The sequence below is a fragment of the Plodia interpunctella genome, chromosome 20 (assembly GCF_027563975.2).
Source record: "Plodia interpunctella isolate USDA-ARS_2022_Savannah chromosome 20, ilPloInte3.2, whole genome shotgun sequence".
In the NCBI taxonomy this organism is placed as follows: Eukaryota; Metazoa; Arthropoda; class Insecta; order Lepidoptera; family Pyralidae; genus Plodia; species Plodia interpunctella.
Window position 1 is genome coordinate 3,957,641 of NC_071313.1, and position 26,914 is coordinate 3,984,554.

The window sequence follows — 26,914 nt, forward strand, 5'->3', positions numbered from 1 at the left end:
GAACTTGCCAAACGTTTGGGAGTTTTCTATTCATTTTGCAAAATATATGTGTGTTCCATACATACAATGAAAGGACGGTAATTGAATGATATAATAGTTTTAAGAGATTGCCCTTCCAGGCATGAAATATTTATCAATAAAATTTTTCAAAATTCCATTTTAGAAATTCTATACCCAGTTCTAATTCACTGGACTTTACATTTGATAATAATGTGTGTGGAATATATTAAAAAAACTGTTAAAGTAAGTTAATTATATCTTTTACTATGATATGTATTGTTTTATCTTCATTACGTATTATTTTAATTAGTACAGAATTTTATTTTATTATATCTTATAGTAAAAATATATGTAAACAATATTTAAATACATTACATTGTATTAACAATAAAATTACAAAATTATATTAAATTAAACAGATTTAAAAAAAGGGAGAAAAGTTGGTCCTCTTTTCTTCTGACGGAAACAATCGGGAAATCTCCCAGTTACTTATATTGAGAAAGAAAATTGGCGCTAGGAAAATTGGATTGAAGGATTAAGATTGTGAATTTTAGGGAATTTATTTTTTATTGAAGAAACGTGTGAGACATTAAAGCTTCGAGGCCAAGCTATATTCGACCTGCGTTGACCGCGTGCGCGGGGGAACGAACGCAGCGTATCTGGCAAGTCGCAGTCGCCGTTTCGCACGGAACGCCGCCGCCCGCGTTCCAATTTCAAATTCAAACTTACAATCGCGTTTGAATAACGAATCCACAGACATTCCCCGAGAAAGTGACCTGTGACAAGGTTCCAAAAATCGGTGTTGCCATAAAATTAAATAAGGATTTTCGGTGGTTATTTTACTTGCTTTCTGCCTTTCGGTGAGTGAAAACTGATGTTTTGTTAAACTTGAGATAATCTTGATTCCATCTTATGTCACGATATAGCGTGCAATTTTAATTATATCGATTAGGTTTCGATTTCATTCGAGATTCCCATTCGGTCAGATTACAGGGACATTTGAATTTAAACTGTATGTTTACTTTGCTAAATGTGCTGTTTTTTTCAAGCTTATATACGTAACACGTATCAGAAAGTCAATGATCGAACGGAATGCAACTCTAAAATGTGATTACACGATTGTAAACGTAAACAGTACAATTTATATTAACCATTCTCATAAGAAAGAAAAGGCAAGCCAATAAAAAAAATATTTCCGTATGTCGAAAACTTTTGCATTTCAAATTGCGGAGTTCGCGCTTCATGAACACTGTATTTACTATTTTCAAGGAATATTTGATTAATTTATACTTCCACAAGCTTTTTAATATTATTAGCGAAGCTCTTTGAAATGTGCTGTTCAGTTGGTTTAGTTTAAGTTTAAAAATGAATTTTATACCAGTTTACTTAATTTTTACTCTTTATTAACACCAATTTGTAAATAATAATAACTCATGTTTTTGCTAATAAATAATCTTTGACTCCAATAAATTTATATTTAAATTAAACTTAATAAGATTGTAGTGTCAGCATAGCATTTCTACATAAATATTAAATTTAAATGACGACAGATAAAAATTGACAAAACAGATTATATATAAACAAATGACGATATCTCATACCACATGCCGTCTTCGAATCAAGTTTATGTATTTTAAATAAAATAAAAATAAATTATCGAATAAGCCATCTCCACTTGATTAGTTGTAGTTTAGTGTATAGATATTATAACATAACATATTTAATAACAGTGAAATAAATGTGAAAAAAATATGGATCTAGTTGGGAATTAGGCTGTACTTCACATAATTATTCTACTTTTTCCTTTCGAAGTTGGTATGCCGAGTAGGATGCGCGGCGCGGCTTGAAAAGACATCAACGGGTTTATTCGTTTATGTAACTATGAAATGTACTTTATGTACTGAAACTGGATCATTAAAGCCTCGTGTACACGAGCGAACGTTGTATTAGGACACTAGAATACTAATTTTGCTTCCTACTAAACAATTCGAACAGTTTCGGTATAGTAGAGTATGAGTAAAATTGTAAAATATGTAGAAACTTTTAACTTTCCGAAACATTGAGAACGGTTGAAATTTAAATGATCATTTTGATTTATGTTCATATAAATATCATCAAGTTGATTTATGATCTCAATGGGCCTTAATACGGTATGATATAAATAGTCCCTTAGTTTTGTAACGTTTTACTAATATGCTAGTAGTTTGTAATATTTCCGATTATTATTTAATTCAAAAGTTTGATAAATGTGAATATGTAGGTCTATTTCATAAATATTTTGACTGTACAGTCAGACAGAGATTAATCCTCTGTTCGTGTACACCAAGCTTTACTCTACAGCGAGTCACGTATAAATCTATTTATGTTAGTTATTTAACTACATATATACAATGAGTTCATTAAACAGACAATTTTTTTTTATTTTTTCGATAGATTTCATGCTACATATAATATTAACGAAACTTTTTCATCGATTACGGGATATTAAATTTCACAGTACTTTAATATAATTAAAACCTAATTAGAATGGAATAAATTTTGAAATAAAACAGTTCATATTTTGCATATTTTGAATAATATTTAAAATAACATTATGTATACTTCGAACTGTGCAATATTATCGTAATTAAAATCATGAAATTGTTTTTTTTTTGTTTAATTATCGTTTTATTATTGAAAGAGGCTAGGTGTGAATTTAATTAAATCATAACTACAAAAGTACAGTACAGAAACTATAACAAACTAGTAATAAGTATACATAAACATTTGAAAAAAAAATCTTACATGGTTAATTTTAACTTATATTACTTAGTAAATAAATTTTAAATAAACAATGTTTTAATCATCAATAAAGCTGAGGAACGTTCCACTGTTGATGAAATAAAAATTTGAAATGTTAAATTATAATGTGTTTGACAATTTTATTGAATCATATTTTAAAAATAAATTGGTATCAGAAATGTCGAGAAAAAATAGGTTTTCGTATTTCCATCTAATTATGAATACTTGACTGTAGCTTTTATCGCGTGATCTGTCTTTAAAATATTTTATCGACGTGCAAACCAACCATTTTTCTATATTTATCTCTGTCATAAATACGACATATCTAAATATGATGGACGTAGTAACAAATGTGGTTAATGAGAATGTGATATAAGAAAAACAACATTTTTTTTAGGATTGCTTGCTCGATGGAATGTATGTATCTGGCATTTGCATTGAGAAATTGTTTGTGTTTAAAGTTATTTTTATAAAAACTGATTTAAATATAATTACGGTACTATTTAACAATTATAATTGATGATTCTACTGAGATTAGTACTTGTTTAAAACTTTTTTATCTTTTGTTGATTAATGACTTCAAACCTTTGTGATTTAGCTAGAATATTTTCTATTAAAAATAAATCGGCAATTTTTTTCAAATTTAAAGGCGCTTGATCAAAAAAAATATAATTATATATAGATTTCTATAATAATAACAAGAAATATTCATTATTATATTTACCATTTTGTCAAACTGTTTTGTGCTGCAACTGATCTTATACTATAATATTATTATAAAGAGGTGAGGAGTGTTGGTGAGTTTGTATGTTTAAAGCGGGCAATCTTCGAAACTACCGAACTGTTTCAAAAATTCTTTCGCCATTAGAAAGGTACATTATCCAAGTTTGCTATAGGTTATATTTTATCTCAAAATTCCCACGGGAGCGAAGCCCCGGGCTATATCTAGTTCATAATAAAACTGTTTAAACTAGTGAGTTTATAATAAAACTTTCACGCGGAATCGTATAGCCGCGGAACCGGAAACCGGAACCGGGAGAGCACGAACACGTCCGAAGCAAATATATCCATCCATTTGTTATTTGCGTAATTATACACCTTTTAATCACTGCCCCATATGAGCGTTTCATTTATCGTGTCATTGCTGGCCGTTTTAACCCCCATCGCAAAAAAAGGTTCGCACGCTGTTAATTGCCAAGTTGGAACCCGGCAAATTACACAGATACACATGTCTAGTTATGCCGCTTCTGCCGGTCCTGGCAGTAAGACTGAAGAAAGTTGGGTTGATGAAACAAAAGAAGGAAATCCAGGCCAATTAAATAATCTAGGATGTCGAAGGCGCTACCCATTTTCTTCGACATCATAGAATATTTAATTGATGTTTTTATTGGTGGCGTAGTAGACAAGAAAAAATAGGAAAATGGATCCAGGGCTTGACGTTCTGAGAAACGCAAAAAGTTGAGAGAGAAAATGTAAATCGTTTTGTGAATGAGTATTGTTGTGAAATTAGTAAAAAAATCGAATCGAGTATTGTTGTGAAATTAGTAATTAAGTTATTAGTACAATGACAGAAGCTATGGTTGTATATCTTCAATGTCCATTTATAGTAGCCATTTTTCTATCCATTAGGTAAGTATGTCCGCCAAATATTAAAATAAAGTGCCATATGATTACAATAATGCGAATATAATTGTAATTCTTCATTGCAAAAGTGGGACATAAAATCTTCATATTGGCAACACTTGCAACATTCAGTAGCAATTTTTTATATACACAGCAATAGTATATGTGATGCAGGCGATATGTCACAATGTAAGATATATATATTCCATAATGAGATAAATATTTGACCTAGACCCAGAAGCATCATTATATAACATGCGTGTCGAATCTAAATTTATGAAGTCTTATAAAATTATGCGTAAATCATTAATTTAAATATATAAGAAACAGTCAAACTATTATAATAAGCTATCATTACATAATGTAAAAAGAGTTTGCCTATGTCTGTATGAAAGCGATAAACTCAAAAACGATTTTCACCAATAGTGTAGTACCAGATTGTGTGACTCCTGAAAAAGGTTAAGGTGTATAATTTATTATGGTTTTACCCGAGTGAAGCTTGAACGGGCCGCTAGTATGTAAAAAGGCTATGTCATATTTTATAATTTAAAAATAGTCAATTTAAATATTTAATCCAAATTTCTTCTTAACGTGATAAATTGTCGATTTCTTTCAAGTCTTTCGGCAATATTTGTTGTAGAAACACAGAAAAGAAATCAACACAGTAGTTATGTACTTTACAAAATATATTTTTTGATGCATCGCTTTTAATTACCGACAACGGCGAAACGAAGGTTTGTTTACTTCCGTCTTCCATTTGTTTGTCCACATTGGCCGTAATTATAATGACAGAGAAAATAGAGCAATAAATATACGTCTAAAATTAATACAGCGGTTACAAGAATGTTGTTAATATCAAACATGGTAATTATGCGAATAACGATTTTATCTATTAACCTTTAGAGTGTATTATAGATCGGGTCGGTATGTAAGGCAGGCATGCAGTCGAGCCACTTTCATTATTTCATGAAGTGATGCGTGTGCGCTGCCAATGCAGCGCAGGCGCTGCCAATACTAGTTTTTTTCTAAACTGAGAGTTTTCCGCATTTATTCCGGTTTAATTTTAATCATCTTTAGAAACCTAAGCTACCTAGTGTAAAACTATTTTCGAAGAAAAGGAAGGAAGGAAATGTTAAGAATACATGCATTCCGTCGAATGATTTTTCTCCGTAATTTCGTAAAATCAATTAAATATTACATGATTTAATGCTAACAGTTATGTAGTTACTTATATCAGTACAAATACGCGAATATCGTTGATATAAATTTAGACATTAGTGCTACATTTATATATTCGTAAAAATTATGATAAAATAATCTGAATAAATTTTAAATGTTCGAAACGTTAGGGTATAAATTATTATGAAAAAATTACGTAGTACACCTAAACCAGCTACAAAAAGTCAAGGAAATTGCGCAAAGTAAATCAAATTTGAGACAACATATCGTCGAAACTTAATAAATATTCATAAGTTACAAGCAATCAAAGATTTATTGCATTAATAAAGAGGGTTAATTATTATTTTACTTTCATTTGTATATCATCCGCAAATTCTACCTCGAAATTAACTAAGCTATGCGTAGCCGAGCTAGATTTTCGTAATATTAGTCTACCGTAAACTATGCCAGCGGAATCATATTACAAATATAATATAGAAAAATTTGCTCAGTTGTACGAGTACGTTCAAGTCAGTGGTATAGCTAAGCTTAAACAACAGGCTATATATAGCCGTAAACCTCTGGTTTATAACGTTTCCGCTTGGCCCTAGCAGAAGGGGCAAACTGAAGAAGTGCTGGATTGATGCCGACAACGATGATATGCGGGCCAAATGGTCTAACAACCAGAGATGCCGACGACTGTTCCAAGTGGAGACGAAAAAGTAGGAATGCGGACCTAGGGGTCTGACGCTCAACGGCTGAGGAAGGAACGCTCAACTCAGCTCAAATAAGAGAGAAAGATATATTTTTCATTATCTTTGATATATTAAAGTTCGTATTCATATTAATTTTTATGACAAATAGGCCGATAATATAATAATTGTGATAGATACATATATTTCTTTTATCTATTGATACATCACAATGCGTAAACATTGTGCTTCGAATCATTGACTAAGATCAAAAGCCAACTCGTATGTCAGAGCCGCAAGGCCACGTCGAGACAATTAAACCTAGGTCAATAAGCGACTCAATTAGTGGTGTAACCGATCCTCAACAAATTACGAGTTTGTCTCTTTCAAGAGCAAACGTATTAACGTTGTAATTATAATGTACTTTTTGTTTTTGTTTGTGATGCTTCTTAGTGCTTCCATTGCACTTATGCTCCCAAGGTTAGAAATTTTTTTGTTTGATTCCCGCCCTAGAAAAGGACCATATTAAATCCTTCGGGATGTCGAACTAGGCAACTAAAAAACCTTAAAAGCTGAAAGGCAACGACAAAAGAATTGACGCCAGCCGTAAAATGACAACCAAGTGTTAAAGAATTTTAAGACACTTAGGTCAAGTGGACATGATACTTAACATTGAGACGTCACAGCCGAAAAGAGGGGGGTATCTCCCTCTATATAGGTATGTCCATGTAATGTTATTCGAATGAAGAAGATGTCATAAAAAATAAGTTATCCATTTGTTCCATTAATAGAAGATACAGGACTCACAATTCATACGCTAGCAGTACAAAAGGGATTTGAAATGTTCACAGTTACTTATAAGCTAACAAAAATATAAACAGTCACAAGATTAGTGATATATAATCCATGGCCTTGAGTGAATTCAACAAAAGCTGCAATCACACGTGGGATGCAAATTGAAGGTAGCTGTCAAAACGTTGATCGAAAATAATTATCCACCTTGAAAGTTACAAGTCTGTTGGAGGATCACAAGGATTTTACTTGAAAATGTATATTTAGGTAATGAATTCAGTTCTGTTGATTAATATAGGTTAATATGTTGTACCTAATATCACTCTCTCATCTGAGCGTTTCACGCTTCCTTCCTCAGCCATTGAGCCTCGGAGCTCAGCCCGTTTTTCTACTTTTTCGTCTCCACTTCGCACGGTCGTCGACATCCTTAGTTGTCAGACGACGTCAATTCAGCACTTCTTGGGTTTGCCCTTTCTGCCAGGGACAGGCGGGAGCACATAGACATTAGTTCCCTATGTTATTTGCAGCTTCACCAGCAAATTACATAGACAAGACGTGGCCGTACCAGCGCAGGCGGCGCTCCTGGAATTTGTCTGCTATATCATGCACATGAAAGCTGCCGCGAATGCGCGAGTTCCACATTGGATGTGTGAAGCATTGTCATCTCCGTGACTTATGACCCTTTTCAAAAGGGAGATGACAGACCTTTTGTATCGATCGAGCACTCTTGGCCCTCTTCACTGCATCCGCTCCGGTATTAATTGTTTGAATTTATGTATATTTGCTGTCAATTTGCGGTTATAAAATTATAACTACAATGTATGAAGGTGAAAAACGATTAGATCCGCATATTTAACTATTTTGCAATCACTGTGTTTATCTAGATCTTAATAATCGTTTGGTACACGAATGGCCGTCACGACCTCCATTACTTCGGGTTTTTAACAATTCAACAATAATAACATTAATATCAACCATAAATGCGGTCATATTTTATGTATCGTTAACAACATAATTGTGTTAAGTAACAACAACCTACATATAATACTTCAGGTATCTGTATGTTTTCGATTAAAAAATTGTTAGTTATAACTATAATAATAGATTTATAAGGGGAAAAACTATACTCCGGGATCTCGTTCCCGTAAGGGGGAATCCTGCGGGAACGAGATCCCGGAGTTAAGCTATTATAGCTTTGATGCACCAAAAAAAGTTTGTCAAACTAAAGTAGAAAACTTGTTACAAAGTCAAATTTCTATTCAAGTTTTCTTAAAATTTATTAATTATTTCAGTGACCAACTCTGTGTGTTTCTCATAATGAATAATTCGTTTATAGTTAGGTACAAATCTTGAACGATTGTGATTATTTTATCAAAAGTTGATGTTAATGTTCAGAAATCTAAATATTCACTATATTCAATTCAATATATTTTTTAAAGGTAAATATTTTTTATCACCGTCAGAACCATTATGCGAAATCGATAAATATGTCTGACTATCATATCTCACGAATCGATTACGATCTAATATAAAAATAACCTGAGAAACATGCAAATGTCGTAATCCGTACAATAGACATCTTTATTTGTGACACTTTCGCTCGGTTTGTAAAAACTTCATTACAGATAAGTAAATATGACGCTAGCGTGTCGTCTCAACCGGCGTCCTAGGTAAACGACGGAAAGCTGCACGACGCGGTGCGTTAGGTGTGCATGAACGAACAAAAATAGGTCTTCAGTTTTTTCTACCTCTAAACTAGCGACCTGGCTGGGTTTCGCAAGATGTTATTTTATGCATGTATAAACCTTCGAGAATAAATTGCCTAAATACCAGTGACAACTGCATCAAAATCTGTAGTAGGGAAGCTTAGAAACAGGCAGACACAGAGAGCGACTTTGTTTTATACTATGTTGTGATACGTCCGGTCCAGAAAATAACTAATAAGATGATCTCTCGACTTAACTGACATTTAAGATAAATAAAATTTAAAAATCTTGGACCTAATCCATAATACATGCGTTTGATACTGTCCTTGCTGCTTTTGTCGTTCAACTATAACGCTGGGTTACGAATGTAGATTTTATTACATTGGAAAGCGTTTATTAATTTAATCGCATTATGCATTACTTGTAGTCTTTTTTAAACTTTCAAACTCTTAATATTTTAGGTGTATAATTTATAATGTAAAATTTATAAATACATCTCCAACTCACAATAAAATGTAATTAAGTAACAATGTGCAGCCATTTAGGTGTTGATGTAAACAACAAAACAAAATTATACTAGCGTAGACCTTGCTTTGTCTGCCGACCGCGAAATATGAAGAAATCGACGATTAACATAACCACCTTTAAATCACGCTAATGTTAACTCTAACCTAATTTCTATTATAATGGAGTAGATTATTTAAATATTCATTTTTAGGGTTCCATACAGTAAAAGGCATATAAATTTATATAGTTTATAAAAACAACATTGTAGATGAGAAAATAAATTACTCGTCTATAATATAACATTATAAACAAAAAACTAAATTAAGGTTTTATATTTGTTTAAAAAAAGGTTTGTTAAAAACACATCATAAGAGTTACATTTGTTAATAGGGAATATTACGCAAAGCTCAGCGCAGATGGCGCTACTGGTACAACTAAGGTACACAAACATTGCCAATGGAGCAAAAAGCGCCAATTTTAAATATTGTTGCAGATTTACAACCAAAAATACCTTCTACGCAATCGTGGTGCGAGTTTAAAGGAAAAATGATGGATTTACTGGATTATCCTGAAAATAATAACACTATTTTATGTTATGGTCTGAATTATTTGGTCAACTATGGTCATAAACTGATATGAACTTGATTTTGACAGACGAATGCTTACATAATGAAAGGATTAATAAAGTACTCTAAAATAAACGTTTTAATCAACATAGCAAAATACGGCAAAGCTTTTTTGTACCTAACATACAGTGCTGTACTCTGGCGGGATAAATGTGCAGTAATACTCCCTATTTACGTCCTTGGAGAAAGAAAAGGCTGCGGTGAAGTTTGTCTTCTTCTTCACCTGCCCTTTGGAAGTCAGCAGTAGACTTAGTTTAAGTAATTTTTTCACGTCAATAAGTGATGTATTATCATTAATAATTGAATAAAGAATTTTGAATTTTGAACCTATAAACAGAATCCTAATAGTGCCACTTTGTCCATAAATCCGTTTGTCTAGATGAAGACCCATTGTCATCCATAAGCACAGGGCACGAAACGTTCCATGCTCTGTGGTCATAATAATGCGTAAAATTTTTGCTTTTTTTCTATTGTAGGATTTGTGTAATGTTTTTATATCTGTGGATTTTGAATTTAATGTGATCTGATGAATTTAATGGATTTTGAATGTAATTAGTAGGTACGAAGTACGTACGGATTTTGTTACAAATATTTCAAAGAGGCCGGATCAACTAGTATGTAAATATTTGTCGATATAATTTTAATTTGTCCTGCGTCACCGGACCGGCCTTCACTTTCTCTGCCGAACGAGTTGTCAATAATCACAAGTACGATATCAGACAACTTTCGATACACAGGCATTTTATTAATCCCCAAGTATTAGACCTTCGAATAATTTTGAAAAACTCAAACTTTTAAAAAAATAAAATTAGTCAATAGGGAGTATTACTGCACATTTATCTGTCTAGATAAATGTGCAGTAATACTCCCTATTGACTGCACTGTGTGTTAGGTACACAAAAGCTTTGCCACCTTTTTCTATGTCGATTAAAACGTTTATTTTAGAGTAGGACTTTATTAATCCTTTCATTATGTAAGCATTCGTTTGTGAAAATATACAACAATGTATGTAGCATATTCGGGTGCCGAAATATTCGGAAAAATCGTTTTCCATAAGATAAAAAAAACTTCGAAAGCTATGGGATACGCCTCGCGCTGTAAAATTTTCGAGCCAGTAAACGGTCGAAAAGAAGCTCAGAACAGTTCACACGTGAAGACTTATTAAAATATAGACTTCATACAGGTAGATTAGATCTTCAGTCAAAATCAAGTTTATATCAGTTTATGACCATAGTTGACCAAATAATGAACATAACTTAAAATAGTGTTATTATTTTCAGGATAATCCAGTAAATCCATCATTTTTCCTTTAAACTCGCACTACGATTGCGAAAATTGGAGCTTTTTGCCTCCATTGGCAATGTTTGTGTACCTTAGTTGTACCAGTAGCGCCATCTGCGCTGAGCTTTGCGTAATATGCCCTATTTTGTTTATACCTAATTTTTAGTGCTGAATTTTTAGATAAATGCGGAAGGATAATTTACTTAGGCATCTATATAGGCATATCTAATAGACATGCTTTTTATACAAATATATATTATTTGTCAGTTATGGCTTATTCTACTGAAAATAGGGAATATTGACTTATGTCCACTACACAACTTTGAATTTTTGCTAATTTATTTCGGATTTATTTGTAAAGAAAGAATATGTCAGGAATGACCTCGACCAAAGTACCGCGTCCAGATAGGAGCACCCATAAGCATCCATGTATGAACAGAGTGAAGAGTATACCGGAAGTAAATAGGATTTTTCAGTATCGTGAAAATCTAAAAGTAAAATCTGTAAGCTAAAAGTCTAACTAATGGTTTGTTCTGAACAAAACAGTTTATTCAATACATAATCATTGTTTAATTAGTTTTCATGTCCAGCGGCAGGACAAACAATAGTAAACATAAGACAAGCATCCTCATTACAATATGTCGCAATTCATGCATAAATCATGTTACACGATTTTTTCACACGCTCTCTACACACTTAACACAATGGTCGTAAGGTTCATAATGGCACATGTAAATTAAGCGTTTGCCTTCATTGTTTTTTGTCTAATTTGCATGCTGATTCACATTCTGGTGTAAAGACCTTGTTTGCTTATATTTCATACGGCCGTGGAAAGTGATTTCTTTGTTCAAAATTTGCAATGCTGGGTGTTGATTACTCATAAACGTATCTACCGAGATACCTGTCTAGTTATTCTCTGCACCTTATGTAATAGTAATAAATGCTAAATTACAATGATCAGAAGCATATCATAGCTATAATTTAGCATGTTTAGATTTTTTGCAATATTAGTTTTCTTTCTATTTTCTGCGCGCTAATGAAGTAAGTTAGAACAGTTGTTGTATTATGGTAATTTAATCTAATAAGCATACTTAAGATAGTCAACAGTATTGTAGTGGGAGAAAGGAAGAAATAACTGTATTTCTTACCAAAACATAAAGTGCAAAGACACAAAATATTGAAAAGTAGAATCGATTGTTCCGAACATTTTCGTTTTTTTTTTTTGCAAAAAACACGGCAGACAGGAACATCATCGAACATCTCTATTTACGATTGTATAGATATACTGTAATATACGATTTATATGTAAAGATGTACTGTATTTATTGTGACTTAACTATTCGAGAAAGTTAAACAGCGCATCGAAACAAAGCAAGCGTCATGACCGCTTTATCTAAATAAACAAAAGTAGAAAATTAAGTTTGTTTAAATCATTTAACTATAATCTTTACATAAGACGTAATTCCCTATTAATTAAAAACAACAATTAGAGATGTTTAAAAATTATACAACAACTGTACAATAGCTCAACTGTGTACATATTATTCGATACAAGATTTTTTCCTTTCACTTGACGTTTGAATGGTATTGTTGTTACAGGAATGTTAAAATAAGTGTCAAAGACCTCTTAGCTCTTGATATAAATTTTGTTGAATAGGTATTTAAAATATCTTATGCAAATAACAAGGTACGTAAATGGTATCGTTTTTATTGATTATATGCTTGTCCACCGTAGTTTTATATACTGTCTATGTGTGATAGGTACACTGGCTATATATCATCTAGCATACGACACAGACAATATATAATGCAGGAACATACATACACACTATCGCCGACTTGGACAGATGCCGACGCCGACGCGAATGCATGAACATTGCATAGTTTGAAAGAGTGCTTTTATTTATCGCAATTAAATTACAAACCAGTAATGTATGCCGAATTCGGAGCCGACATGACACGACAGACATTTGCTATGGCAAAATTAAAAAGTTAGCTATATACTTAGTTGAAATTAAATGGAAGCGAATAAACCCCGAAAAAACCTCTGTTTACCTTGTACCATATAGTTTTTTCTTTAAAAAAATAACTGTTAATGAGTACAACGTAATGCTTTACGGGTCACAGCAAACTTGAACAAGTGTGTAGCAACGTCCGCACTTCGAGGAAGTTACCTAACAAATGGACCGAGAGTGACCAATGACTACGTTAGCACAATGTATGTTATTCTCGCATGTTCACTATAAAATTCGATCATGAAGCCCCGAAGCCCGGGAAAATAAACCTTTGAATTTTAACAATTTGGCTGTGCGATCTTACAAGCGACCACACAAGGCGCCTCCATGAAGTTCACCTACTTTGGCAATCAAGGGTTTTTACCATTGGTTGCCTCGTATCATATCCACGGGAGCATATAGCACTTATGGTATAAGACCACTGCCTTATTCTGGGCCAGAAAAAAAAAACCGGCTTTTTTTTTCTACATTAGAATCAATTATGTTACTACGATTATATTATATACATTTGTAGGGGCGGCCAAAAAAGAACAAATTTCCAGCCGCAAGCTAGCAAGCTACTTTAACCATTCAAAGGGAGATGCAGTAGCTTTTATTTAGTTTGATAGTAAATATGTTTGTGACGGTGGAATCGTGTAACTATGAAGCAGATGTCTTCAACCGATTGAACGAATATTTTGTACACATGTTTATACGCATATATATTTGTCATACAAACTAAACAAGTGCAGCAAGCGAGGGAATTCATTAACGGTTATTGGAAACGGTATGAAATTTTACACGTGGCTTTAGTTTCGATGGTAATTCAATATTTTGATAAGCAATAACTAAAGATTGATCTCGATCGGCTCCCAACGAGGGAACTTTTACTGAACGGTTTACTGCACGGACTTGATTTTTTGTTCCGCGTTGAATGCCAAGATCTCTCTGAATAAAAGCTTTTGTCCAAAATGTTATTTTTGTATAAAACTTATTATAAATTAAGTATTAAACTCACGTGTTTAGTTTACTATTCGTAATCAAGAACACGTGTCGGCCGTTGCTCCTCATTCGGATTCCCACACAGTCAATTATCTTCATTGGCGAGACTTCGCATGATTCCTCGACAAAGCAGGGATATTCTGTTAGTTCAGTTTAGTTGCTCAATGTCGTAATTTCCTTGCATTTTAAAAAGATATTTGTTTCCAAATTTGAAAATAATGTTGATTTTTTTTAATGTTATGATAATTTTAATCCTTTTTTTCAAACTCTAAGAATACGAGTTATATTTTTTATTGGATTAAACTTTGAAATAAAATAATATTTAGGGACAAATCACACAGCTTGAGTTGGTTCTAAGGAAGTTCGAGACTTGTATGAAATGAAAGCTCCATAACGTCTACGAAACTATTAAATAAATATTGAAGATACATGTTATGTTAAAACTGTAAGTATGTACTGTAAGCTTACATAAGAATCTGTAACGTAATTCATACATAGGCGTCTTTTTTCTAACAGCATTATCGAAATCGCCAACGTTTAGTCACGATTAAGTTGACAGATAGGCTTTTTGACGTCCATGACAATACTAAAAGCAATTGAGCTGCATTTGTCATCTATTCAGTCGTGTATAGCGCTGATAGTCGCCCAGTAAGTAATACAGTCAACAAAAAAAGTCTTGTAACAAGACTTATTTATTTACGATTATGTTAATATTGCTTCAATGTTCCATCATTCACACATCTAAACGTAGTATTTTAAATTAGTTTCTTTTTAATAAAAATACTTTGAAATTTGACGTGAAAGAGTCTCAGGTCTATTAATACATATCAATAGGTACATACCTATCTAGTTTTATAATAAAGATCTGATTTGTATTGAATATCATTTAACGTTGTACTATATATATAGTACAACGTTAAATGACCTATTTCTTATGGCTTTATGTTTACACGTACAAAATACCTCTAATTTCATAGAAAATGGTTATTAAAATAAAAATAATCATATTGTAATCAGACCCTCTAACTATCAATTTCATTAAATACATATAGGGTCTGATTACAATATGATAACTTTTATTTTAACTATCAGTTTCATTAAATAAATTTCATATTTTAGTAACATTTATTAAATCGCCTTATATAAATTACACAGATTCAAGTTTAAGTTAACATTTTTATTTGACTGACCATCCAGTCCGTCGGTCGCAGAATAGACCTCGCTAGTGTAGTAGAGCGGTTACGTCATTGCATTGTTTTCTCCACTTTCGATTTTATTCTCAGGCCGCGTTTGACGACTAGCATCGCTATTCCTCACTGACATTTGTTCTGCTTAATTGAGGAAATAACTCTAAACTTTTTTAAAGAATGTTAATTTTATTGATTTGTGAGAAAGTATGCAAGAGGAAGATTGATTATATCATATATCATTAACAGAAATTAAAATAAAAAATAGGATAATATAATATTTTAAAAAATATCGAAGTTTTTTTATTCTGTTTTTGATTCAATTATTACAACACGACAATAATTCAATTCTTATAGTGAAACCAAGAAGCAAAGCTATCGCTTCTTGGTTCCACTATTTATAGAGTTTTTGTATAGAAAATAACCTTATGGATTATTAATATGTACCACTCTCCTAATAATTAGCCTCTCCAGTTTTTACGTGTAAGAGTAGCAAACAAAAAACAGTATGTATTTAGTTGAAACCTCTCGATAACAATAATCACAACAGCATCGTATAAGCCAGTGGGAACCGTTGTGTAATACTACATTTACTTGTGCCACATTTAGATCTCGATATTATATGTCTACAATGTCTAATGAGTATCACTTTCGCGGTGTGATTGTATATTTATACAGACACGATTTAGATAAATAGAAAAGACATATGGATAAATTATGCACAGAATGCTATAATCATCGCACGTAAATATTGTTTTATTTCATTTAACAGAAAAAATAATTCAGAAAAATAAATTATGAAAATTTTGACTATAAATGAATATATCAAAATATTATTCAAAATTGTTTTCATCGCCCAAATCAAAAAATAGGTAACTAAATTAGTCTTTACAAAAAATCTTCTGTTTAAAAAAGATTTAGTAAACTTTTATTTAAATATGAGTAATTTAAATTTAACAAAATATATTTAAACGTAAATTACGCACTGATAGTAAACCAGTCGAATCATAATTAATTATGATTAAATATGAACGTGACATCTATTTATAGGCAATTTTATCCTGCATTAAAATTCAACTCATTAATTCTAAGTATCTTTACGTGATCTTCACATTATCCTTATTTTATTATCATATTTATTATAATCTGTGTTAAACATAAGTAAATGCTATTATATAACGCGTTAGTGCAAGTGCAACTTGCATTCTTTACAATGACACCATTAGTAAGAGCCAAGATAATACATTATCTATGTTACGACCATCAATTACAGAGATAAAAAACCATTTGTAACAGAAAATTACTATGATAGTGTATAGTAACAATAAACAATACACTATCGAGATATTTTAGACAAGTTTCAGTAATAAGATAAGTATTACATTCCAATTATAAGATAATTAGTTACATGATAGTGTGGATAATTTTCACGCGATCAAAATTACTCTTCTTCACATGATATTTTAAATGTTGATATGCTGCTGTTATAAGAGAAAATAATTGAAATAATTTGTAAGACTATCTTATTTATACAGTTTCTAAATCATGTTCAACATTCTTACGATAGATAAATGACTTGATGTTTTGTTTATTTCAGAAATAAAATAAAGTTATGAAACATTTATTACAAAATGAATATTTTCGTTGAGGTGATAATCAATTATAGGTAGTCTCACTAGATGTAAATCAACACAACATATTAAACATTCCAGTTCCGCCATTTCAGGTGTCTTCTCCAGGAGTAAAATGTAAAAAAGTTCGTATGATTTGCCGTGTATGAAATTTGTTATAATTTCATCAAAATCGATTCAGCAGTTTAGCTGTGAAAGCCAGATTTTTGCATATTAGTAATTATGGATAGATAGAGTAATCTGCTATGACTCAGTCAATTGCAGCTCGGTTACTGACTATGTAGAATCTACTGACGAAACGAGAATTCGTTACAAAACACCGGACCACATGCGAAATATTTCAATATTAATGCGAGAATGCTAGCTAGTCAGAAAGTGCAAGACAACCGGTTGCGCGACCCATATAATAATATCTAGTAAACCGCTCAAAAGGTATCTAAGAAATCGTTAGCTAATTTAACCCATGTTTTTTGCATAAAAGTTTTAAAACAAATATGACCTTGCATTTATCAAAAGCGAACAACCAAACTAGTGCATTGATTTATGGCTTTCGCTCAATAATTAAATGTAATTATGTTGTATTTTGAAGTTATTATTTTTATGGAGAATAATTAAAAAATAAACATATCGACAGTCTTTTAGATTTTTGTCGACGAAGAAGACTCGGTCCAATGCTTCTTAATAAGCAAATAATAAGTTTGTATACAAGTAAGTACGTGTGTGTTCTCATGGCGTGTTAACACCTTCCATGACTATATTGTAAGTACGTAGTAAAGTCATTTAGCTAATTTGAATGCAGACCACATACGGGAAAGTTTTCCACATGCATTCACTGCATGCGTTGACCTTGGACATGCAATTTGCAAGACATGTTGTTGCTTTTAAGCTTCGTAATCGCACATCCTCTACAAGTCGAGTTCCGATCCCGAAAAGGCTACAGTTTCACAGCCCACAAGGAAACTGGAAATTATAACCGGCCACTGCTTAGCCTTTGTGTATTATGGGATGTATTTGAGTAGATTGATACTAGAATTAAAACTATTCTAAGAGATCTCCACCGTACATGAATGGAATCAATCGTAACCACGATTGATTCCATTGATTTTAAGCCTTCGTTTATACAGGCAAATTTACGCACAGTAGACGGTCGATCGTTACAATATCATACAAAAAAAACGTGCGTGCACACATTATCCAAACACTGTCGATGTAAACGGATTTCTATTAAATGACATTTTACATCTCACCATGGAGTCGATTCGAAGTGAGACGCAGCGAACCAATCACGTTGCGCCATTGTGATGCAACGATAACCACACTGCAATGTGATTGGTTCGCTGTGTCTCACTTCGAATCGATTCGATGGTGAAAAGTAAACCCACACTGAGTCCTCTGGTTAGGTGCTCTACGCGAGTATGCGAGTACTGTATGAACTGATTCATGGTTAAAAAGTGGCAAAAAAGATATGGAAGACTGAATAAACTATTATCCAACAAAGTTTCTCAGACAAAGGTCTATTTAAAATTGTGGTACATTGAATATTCTGAAAACGTTTTTATCCTGCCTAGTTAACGGGTTAGCAGTTAGCACGTAACCCAGAATGAATGTAGTACTAACTCGACACATCCAAGCTTTAGTCCGGTTCCTTACATAAAAATTACGTAAACCGGCACCGGACGTTACTGTATAGATAATATATTTGTAATCGGCGTTTAAGTGCGCTTACACGGTTACTAAATTATATCCCCAAGCATTAAATTATAAATTATTTATCTTTATGAACTTAAATTGCATGAAATTTTCGCCAGTTAAATTAAAGACTCGATTGTCGCAAAATTATCTATATTTTTAATAAAAATTAATTCAACAACATACTTTAGTTATGTTAATTAAATAAATAATTATCCGCATCTAGCTTCATGTTTATCACCGTCTCTATCTGTTTCATTTACAACTTGTAAAAAAATCAACTCTCCATCGTCCATTTACAGTATTTACGCTGTAACTTTACGTTATAAGGTAATGTTTAATATAATCGCAATTATTTAATTCTCTGTATGAGCACACCTTTATAATGTTACAACTCTATTTGGTTCAATGGCCGCACGTGACTAGCTTCACGTGATTGTAGTTTCTTTAATTTTTATAATGAACTGGCTTTTACCCGCGGCTTCGTCCGCATCTATTTCCCTCGAGAAATTTACTTTAATGAAATATGTTCTTCTCCGTACTCTTCTCTTAACTACATGTATGAGAAATTTGAAGAATATTAGTTGAGTAGGAGAATATTAGTTGAATCGTGAGGAGATAATAAATAAACGTTCTTTTGCATTTGTAATATTAGTTGGGATCATAACTTTTTATACAAATTTGGTAAACATTTTAATATTGTTTTATTTTGTTTGATGATGCGAAACGTTTTTGAAATAACCTTTAGCCAAAAATAATGAAAGGATTACGTTAAAATACGATCCGATGCGACTTTGGCACCATCAAGAAACAAGAACAAGAACTGGCTAAACGTTGTATGTATTTTAACAATATTTATATATATAATCATTAAACCACGGTGAAGTGTTAGACAAGTTAAGAACACATTGATATTTACGGATACATTTTAAATCAAGTAATAATTTAACAGTTGCGTATCAGAAGTTTAAGATTTTATCATCTCAGTATTCTGAATCCATAAATAAATAATTATAGAGAACAGTAGAACGGCTGGAAAAAATCGTTTGCAACGGTTGCGTGTCATACATTTACAGTGTGTTCATTGTGTCCTTATTACTGTTATTACACATTAGCTTCGTTGGATGCAATCCAAATGCAATTATCTGCATATTAGAGACCACAGGATAACTGCTGGATGCGTGATCATAACGTAATTTTAGCGTTATTGTGGTTTATAGGAGATATAAACATGGCCAATTTGATGGCTGTAAACCATACGGTGATTAATTTATGTTTCAATGTAACGTTTGATATTTGTTTGAGTTGTGGTAGATGTATTTATTTGTTTGTTTGTTTGAAATATTTTTTTTCACATAACTTACGAAAACGGTTAGATGTAATGTTTAGATTGTTGCGATGGTTCCGAAATAGTTTGGAAACGGCAAAACTTAAATTTATAAATTAAAAATAGATTTTGTCAAGAATATGGCAAAGGTGAATAAAAATACTTCTCAAATCAGACCGGCACTTCCACAAATAAAATTCACTACCAAAAGGTGCCAAAAGATCTTAAGAATAAAAAAATATGCTAGGTGAATCATCTCTCAAAATCTTGATTGGGTCGGATGATTTCATTAATTTTAACACAAGTCATCTTGGATAAGCTTTATGGAAACTCCAGCAAAAATTGAGCCAAGTCAAAAAACAAATAAATGGAAAATAATGATCATGAAAACTGCGCCATTGAACTAGAAAAGAAAGGCAATAAAATCTCGGAACATGTTTCCGCTCTAAATACGTAATGTTCTCATTACATTTGAGAAATGGCTGATTTATAGACACTTGTGTTGTATGATAATCGTACTTAATTAATCATATTTATTTTTATTTGACATGTTGAAGTTCATTCAAATCCTAATCTAATATTATAAATGCGAAAGTAATAGTTTGTTTTTTACCTCTTCACCATCTGCTAAATCAATCTTGAAATGTTGCAAACTTTTTCAATTTTACATAGCTTTAAGTGCGGAGAAGAATATAGGGTACCTACTTTTATCGAATACAAACATGTTACCGTGGGAAATTGACGCAAGCGAAACCGCGAGCAAAAGCTAGTAATTCATAAATGCATTAAAGTTTGAAACTTTGCAGTAAGTAATTCCCTACACTCGTTGCTTGCTAATTTCCCAAATATTATTATTAAGTTCTCAACTGGTCAGTCAATACTAGTGAATGTAGTAGTTAAATAGTTTAATAGCCTTAGTAGTTTTTAAGCTATTTCAATAAAACGACATTTTTATATTTTATTTACAAGCCATGCCCATAGCTCAGTCGTGCTCCGTTGCAACGACGCAGAGCCTCGTGGCTCCGTTTTCTATAGCTTTAACACTCACGTGCGTTGTCGTACATCGAATCTCCATACAATTTCTAAGTTGTTCTATCGACGAACGTTAAAATGACTGAGCAAAGAACATGGCTCCAATGTGTAGCCCTAATCTGCTCCTGCATTTCGATGTTTACGTATCTAATGACGACAACTCCTTATGAGGTGAGGTAATGTCGGAGTAACAACTATTTTACCAGTATATAAGTGCTATAGATTCATTACTGTTCCCACAATCTCCAATTTGCCGACGTTATGTCAGAAGTGCACTTTCTTGTAAATAAGCTATTAGTGTTGCAAGCGGCCAGTTAGGCGGCAATGCGCCGGTTGCAATTTCGTTGCACACTGCAGTGTTGCATGTGACCTGGCGCACAATTATTATAGTATTCCACGGTTTGGTGAACATTGTTGTCAAAAGCTTGAGTTTCATCAGCTTGGACTCATCATCATCACCAACAGCCATTTAAATGTCCCCACTGCTGGGGCCTGCCTTCCTTACGGATAAGGAGTATGACCACTGCCAAATGAGCACATTTGGCAGATTATAACGACTGCAAATGCAACAGGGACTAACGGCATATCGAGCCTTCCGCAGCTCAAGATAATACATTTTTGGTCACCCATCCAATGACCGATCATTGTGAGCGTGTCTTAACCGTCACTATTACAGGCCAAGCGCTCTAACCATTGCCCCATTGAGTTCCTTGCAGCTTGAAAAAAGTACTGTAGTTATTCTTAATGATAACGGTGGAGGCGCATTATGACTTGATTAAAATCTGACACCAATTCCATAAGAAAGATTAGAAAATGTTCATTTGGTCCATAATCGGCCCTAGATAAAAGATATTACCTACAGGAATAGTACTGGACCACTGGTTAAAATAATTAGTTGATACTTTGAAAAAAAGTACTTAAATCGACCAACCCTGCAAAGGTCTATGAAAACAATACATTTCATATTAATTTTGAAATTAGTTAAGACAATCGATCATTGCAAAACCATTTGTTTGACGCAGTTACAAATTATCTACTTACTAACCTATAATACAATTGTCTGATTACTTAAGTACTATAATTGCGTGCGCTGGATTGCTATAATCATAATAACGTGATTTGAGCGGGTTCAAGGAAATGGTACCTATAGAAAAGGCTCGAAATTATATTACAAAATATAATGTTTCTGCATTCCCGACTTTTATTCTTTGTCAAAGATCCTAGAGTCAAAACAAAAACTTAAAAAAACAAGGACCATCATCAGGTGGTTGTACTATCTATAATACTGATTCTTTTTTCGATTCACTAGCCGCCCGTCCCGACTTCGCTCGGGTAAAGCATAATAAATTATACCTTCCTCAGGAATCACATTATCTATTAGTGAAAAGCGCATGAAAATCCGTGCATTAGTTTTTGAGTTTATCGCGAACAGACAGACAGACAGTAGCAGAGGAATTTGTTTTATAATATGTAAGGATGTAAAAAAATCTGTCCAGATAGCAAGCAAACAATCTATTGTATACTCTGTGTTTTAAAAATATGAAATATTCTAATTGTGATTGGATAGCTTTTTGTTACGATCTTTACTGAAATAATAAGATCAGTTGAATAATTGTTTGTTTTTTATCGCGTTACTTGTTACATAATTCATCGGATTTTTCAACCATCCGAAGTCCAAAACTATGAGAGTGTGTGACAACTTTCATCGGGGCACTTACGGGGCATTGAAATAAGGAAACATTAAACAGTATTAAATATAACCTATAGAATAGGTGAGCAGTAAATAAGGTTTTAGATATCTCTTCTCGTTCTATAAAAGCTTATATATGTTCTGTAATATACATAAAAAAATAGAATATTTTTCTTATGTAATACTTACTTAACTTTTTTAATTTGATTCTTATTTCTATATCCTATTAGTTAGTATTTGAATATTTATTGAATTCCTCTAAATCCTTATGTTTAACTTAGTCAAGCCATTGAATTCTTTGAGTTACATTATAGTCTAAATTAATTGGGATGAAATTGCTCCATCATCTAAAGGACGGCAGCCATTTTGCAATATTATTGGCATTTATAAATATCAATGGTAGCTTGAAAATCGTGTCTCACCTTATTAGCATTTATTATAAACTAGCAGTCCGTCCCGGCTTTCCTCGGTTAAATGTTTAATAATAAAAGGTCCTAAATAAATTATATAACTAAACCTTTTTCTTGAATCACTCTATCTATTAAAGAAACCAGCATCAAAATCCATTGCGTAGTTTTAAAGATAACAAGAATAGACAATCAGAACTAACTTTGTATATACTTACTGTCTAGTGAGTAGTGATATTCTATGGTATTTTGACAGATTTTATCGTCAAATCTGATAAGAAAATAGATGTTTATGAAACTTGTGCACTAGTTAGCAGCTAGTGCAATAGGAAGGACACTGCAAAGAAAGTTGCTCTTTGTGTTCAATTTTATGTAATTAATAATTCCTCGATATTCAGCCCTGTTTACGACTAGGTTATAGTTATAACCTGGTATTCATAAGAAAGTTATAGAATACTGTAAGCTAAATCATGTTTGGTCACTATCGCACTTTACAAAATTTGGTATTGATTAAAGAGACAAAACATACTTTACCTTAAATAATATTTAATAACAGTAGTAGAGTAGAAGATTTAAACATAAGATGGAACACTGGAGAAAGAACTGACCTGGGGAAAATACAATTTAAAACCAAGAACTTCGTCATGAAGGCCACAATTTACAGTTTTACAATGAATTCACGATTTAAGTGATGAGGGAGTTTTATTAGTAATTTATATAATTACGTTATTAGACTTATGTAATAACACGCTGTCAATATGACCCTAGATATGACAGATAAGTCTTAATTACTTGCGCACAGTCGCACGCCAGGTTTGTAGGGAAGACATAACTGAATGTTGTCGTTTTTTGTGCTAATATTCCTTCAATGACAATTACAATAAATGACATTAAATAGTTCCCGGGGATCCGCTTCCGTGATCCCACGGAAGCGGATCCCCGGAAATCCTTCTGAAAGTTTTATAGATTATGTGTCTTCTATATTTCAATTAAAATGTCATCGCTATATCAGCCACGGTAAACATTTTCTATAGACATATATAATCTAAAAAGGATAATACTGAAATTTAGAACAGCTATTAGCAAAGTCAACAAACTAACAGAACCAACTAGATAAGTTTTATTATCAGCGGTATTCGTAGTTCTTATGATATTCTACATCAGCATCAATTTATAATGCAAATTTTTCTTTGTTTACAGATAATTTACCCGAAGGATCGCCTGTGATAATATCGACCATAAACACTCCGCGGATAATATTGATCAAATTCTTCCTTGAACCTCTTTACTGCCTAGATAACCTCTGAGACTTGACACTAATGTCATAACTGTCAGTAGTGTCAGACCGCAATATTTAGATTATAGTGGTGATTTTGTTAAACAAAATCGAACAGTGATTGAAAACTATGAGGATAGTATTTTTAACGAGAACAATTTAAACTTTTCTGTCTGTGATTATAGTAATGGCATCTTTTAAGTCGTGTGTCAGTTTGTGGACAGTGTGCGTTGGTGTGTGCTTGTTTGGGACTATCTCTGGATTGGACAATGGGTTGGCCTTGACCCCACCAATGGGCTGGCTGGCCTGGGAAAGGTTTCGGTGCAACACGGACTGCAAAAATGATCCTGATAACTGTATCAGGTAAGATTAGAGTATCAATCTAATATGTATTTGTTATTAATATATACACTCAGTTATAAATATATCAAAGGGTGTTTTTCCAAAATCAATAGAGTATTTTATAATTTTCTATTAATGTCTATTACTGGATTTAGGTACTTCTACATTTAAAATAAACTTACCTAGATCTTTAGTGTTGTGTTTTATGCTGTTCAGTTTGACCAAGTATAGCACGAGCCCGTAGCTCCGGCTGCGGTAGCCTATCTATTTCATACTTCATCAAAATCGGCCCAGCGGTTTAGCCGTGTAAGCGTAACAGTTAAATAGAAACACAAACAGATTTTCGTGAATTTAAACTTTTATTATTTTTCAGTGACCGTCTGTTCCGGACGATGACGGATATTCTGGTTGCCGAGGGGTACGCGGCGGCGGGGTACGAGTACATCAACGTGGACGACTGCTGGCCGGAACGGGAACGGGACCCGCGCGGGAAACTGGTGCCGGACAGGGAACGCTTCCCGTACGGCATGAAGAGCTTGGCCGATTACGTGAGTCACTCATTCTTTTCATTTGGGTTGCTGTTATCGTATATATGCAAAAGTTTTGTTACATTCAACACGTAACAAAAAATCATGTCCTGCGCGGACATGTAGACAATACAGGAGTTCTGTCGTTGGGTGCCGATTCTCTGTGCGCCATTGCAAATTGAAGCTTGCAAGATTTAATTACGTACAAACACTTTTTATTTGTAAAAAGCATATAACCTTTTCTGTGATTCACTTATTTAGATAACATTGTAACAATTTGAATGGTAATGCATTAACACATGCTAACGCATAATATATAAACAATATGTTTTATGACCATAATGCAAGATGCAAATTACCTATACGCAATTAACATATCTGTTGAACGTTGTCTTTTCATTAGTTATGGTAATTATTTATCAATTTAAATACATGTAATTAATGAATATTAACTATATAATGTATTTAGTCATTAACCTTAATCTTCCTCAGGAATCACTCTATCTATTAAAAAAACCCATATGAAAATCCGTTGCGTACTTTTAATTATTGAGTACATGTCAAATTTGCACATCGCAATATTTGAACTTTTGGACCATGGAATATTCGCAATACTTATTCCTTAGTTGGTCCCAAAGTCTAATAGTAAATGTCCATTTCACTTACTCTCGCTTCTCTTACAGGGTTAAAATTTTCACGTCGATTTCCATCAGACAGTTTAAATTATAATGCATTATAATACGCATGACCGAATGATCTTCTAAGATCGGCTCTCAACGAAAACTCTTCAACGGTTTACTGCACGGACATGATTTGTTTGTTAATGCAAAATTTCCTTACATATTATAAAACAAAGTCCTCTTCTGTCTGTCTGTTCGCGATTAACTCAAAAACAACTGCAGGAATTTTCCATGTGGTTTTTACCAATTGATAGTGTGACTCCTGAGAAAGGTTTAGGTGAGCGAGTAAAGCCGGGGCGGGCCGCTAGTATTAAATAGATTAGGACTAAAAAGCCTTATCGCATATTACGAGTACTTACATTGTATTCTCTATCGTTCTTTAGCGATGAACTTTTCATAGATTCATTGTTTATTGTTCGAATGTCCCACGGCTATCGGTGTAGAAATTGTATGGCAGTAGGTGTCCCGTGATATTGTTTAGTTTTAATAACTCTTTACGCAATTTTAAGTTGAGCAATTGTTGAGAATAATAACAGAACTATGACCCTTAGTTTCGTATAAAATTACTGCTGATGCTGATAAGTATTTAATAACATATTTTTAATATCACTGATGTAAGATAGTGTAATATTTTTTTATATTTATGATACAAATTATTGTATTTTCAATACAATGAATGATTAATTATTGTAATCACAGACAATAGCCTGTTTAGTGTAGGCGATATTTGAATAGTTACAATAAGTTTACTCCATATTGGGTTTATGTGTTTTCAACGCCCTCATATATTAAAGGTGCCATACCGTTAGGTTAAAAAAATATATGTATCGCCTTCACTTTGCCTTGGAAATATGCCTTTTGTATAAATTAATGAAACGACTTGATTTTTTATTAACTCTGTCTGCCAAACTGTTGTAATATGTTGACGTGAAACGTTCTAGATTACAAATGCAATTTAAAATAA

At 32.7% G+C, this 26,914-nt stretch overlaps 1 protein-coding gene across 2 annotated transcripts in view; it reads left to right on the top strand.

Annotated features, from left to right (window-relative positions):
• Positions 1-655: 655 nt before the first annotated feature.
• Positions 656-26,914, top strand: part of LOC128678678 (uncharacterized protein) — a 52,923-nt gene continuing 26,664 nt past the window's right edge. Inside the window, exons 1-3 of one of the 2 annotated variants that reach the window (XM_053760396.2) lie at positions 656-860; positions 24,326-24,764; positions 25,117-25,291. In XM_053760396.2, coding sequence (XP_053616371.1) covers positions 24,589-24,764; positions 25,117-25,291 — 351 coding nt within the window. In that variant the 5' untranslated portion in view covers positions 656-860; positions 24,326-24,588. The remainder of the gene's footprint in view (positions 861-24,325; positions 24,765-25,116; positions 25,292-26,914) is intronic. The other variant, XM_053760397.1, reaches the window with a different exon arrangement.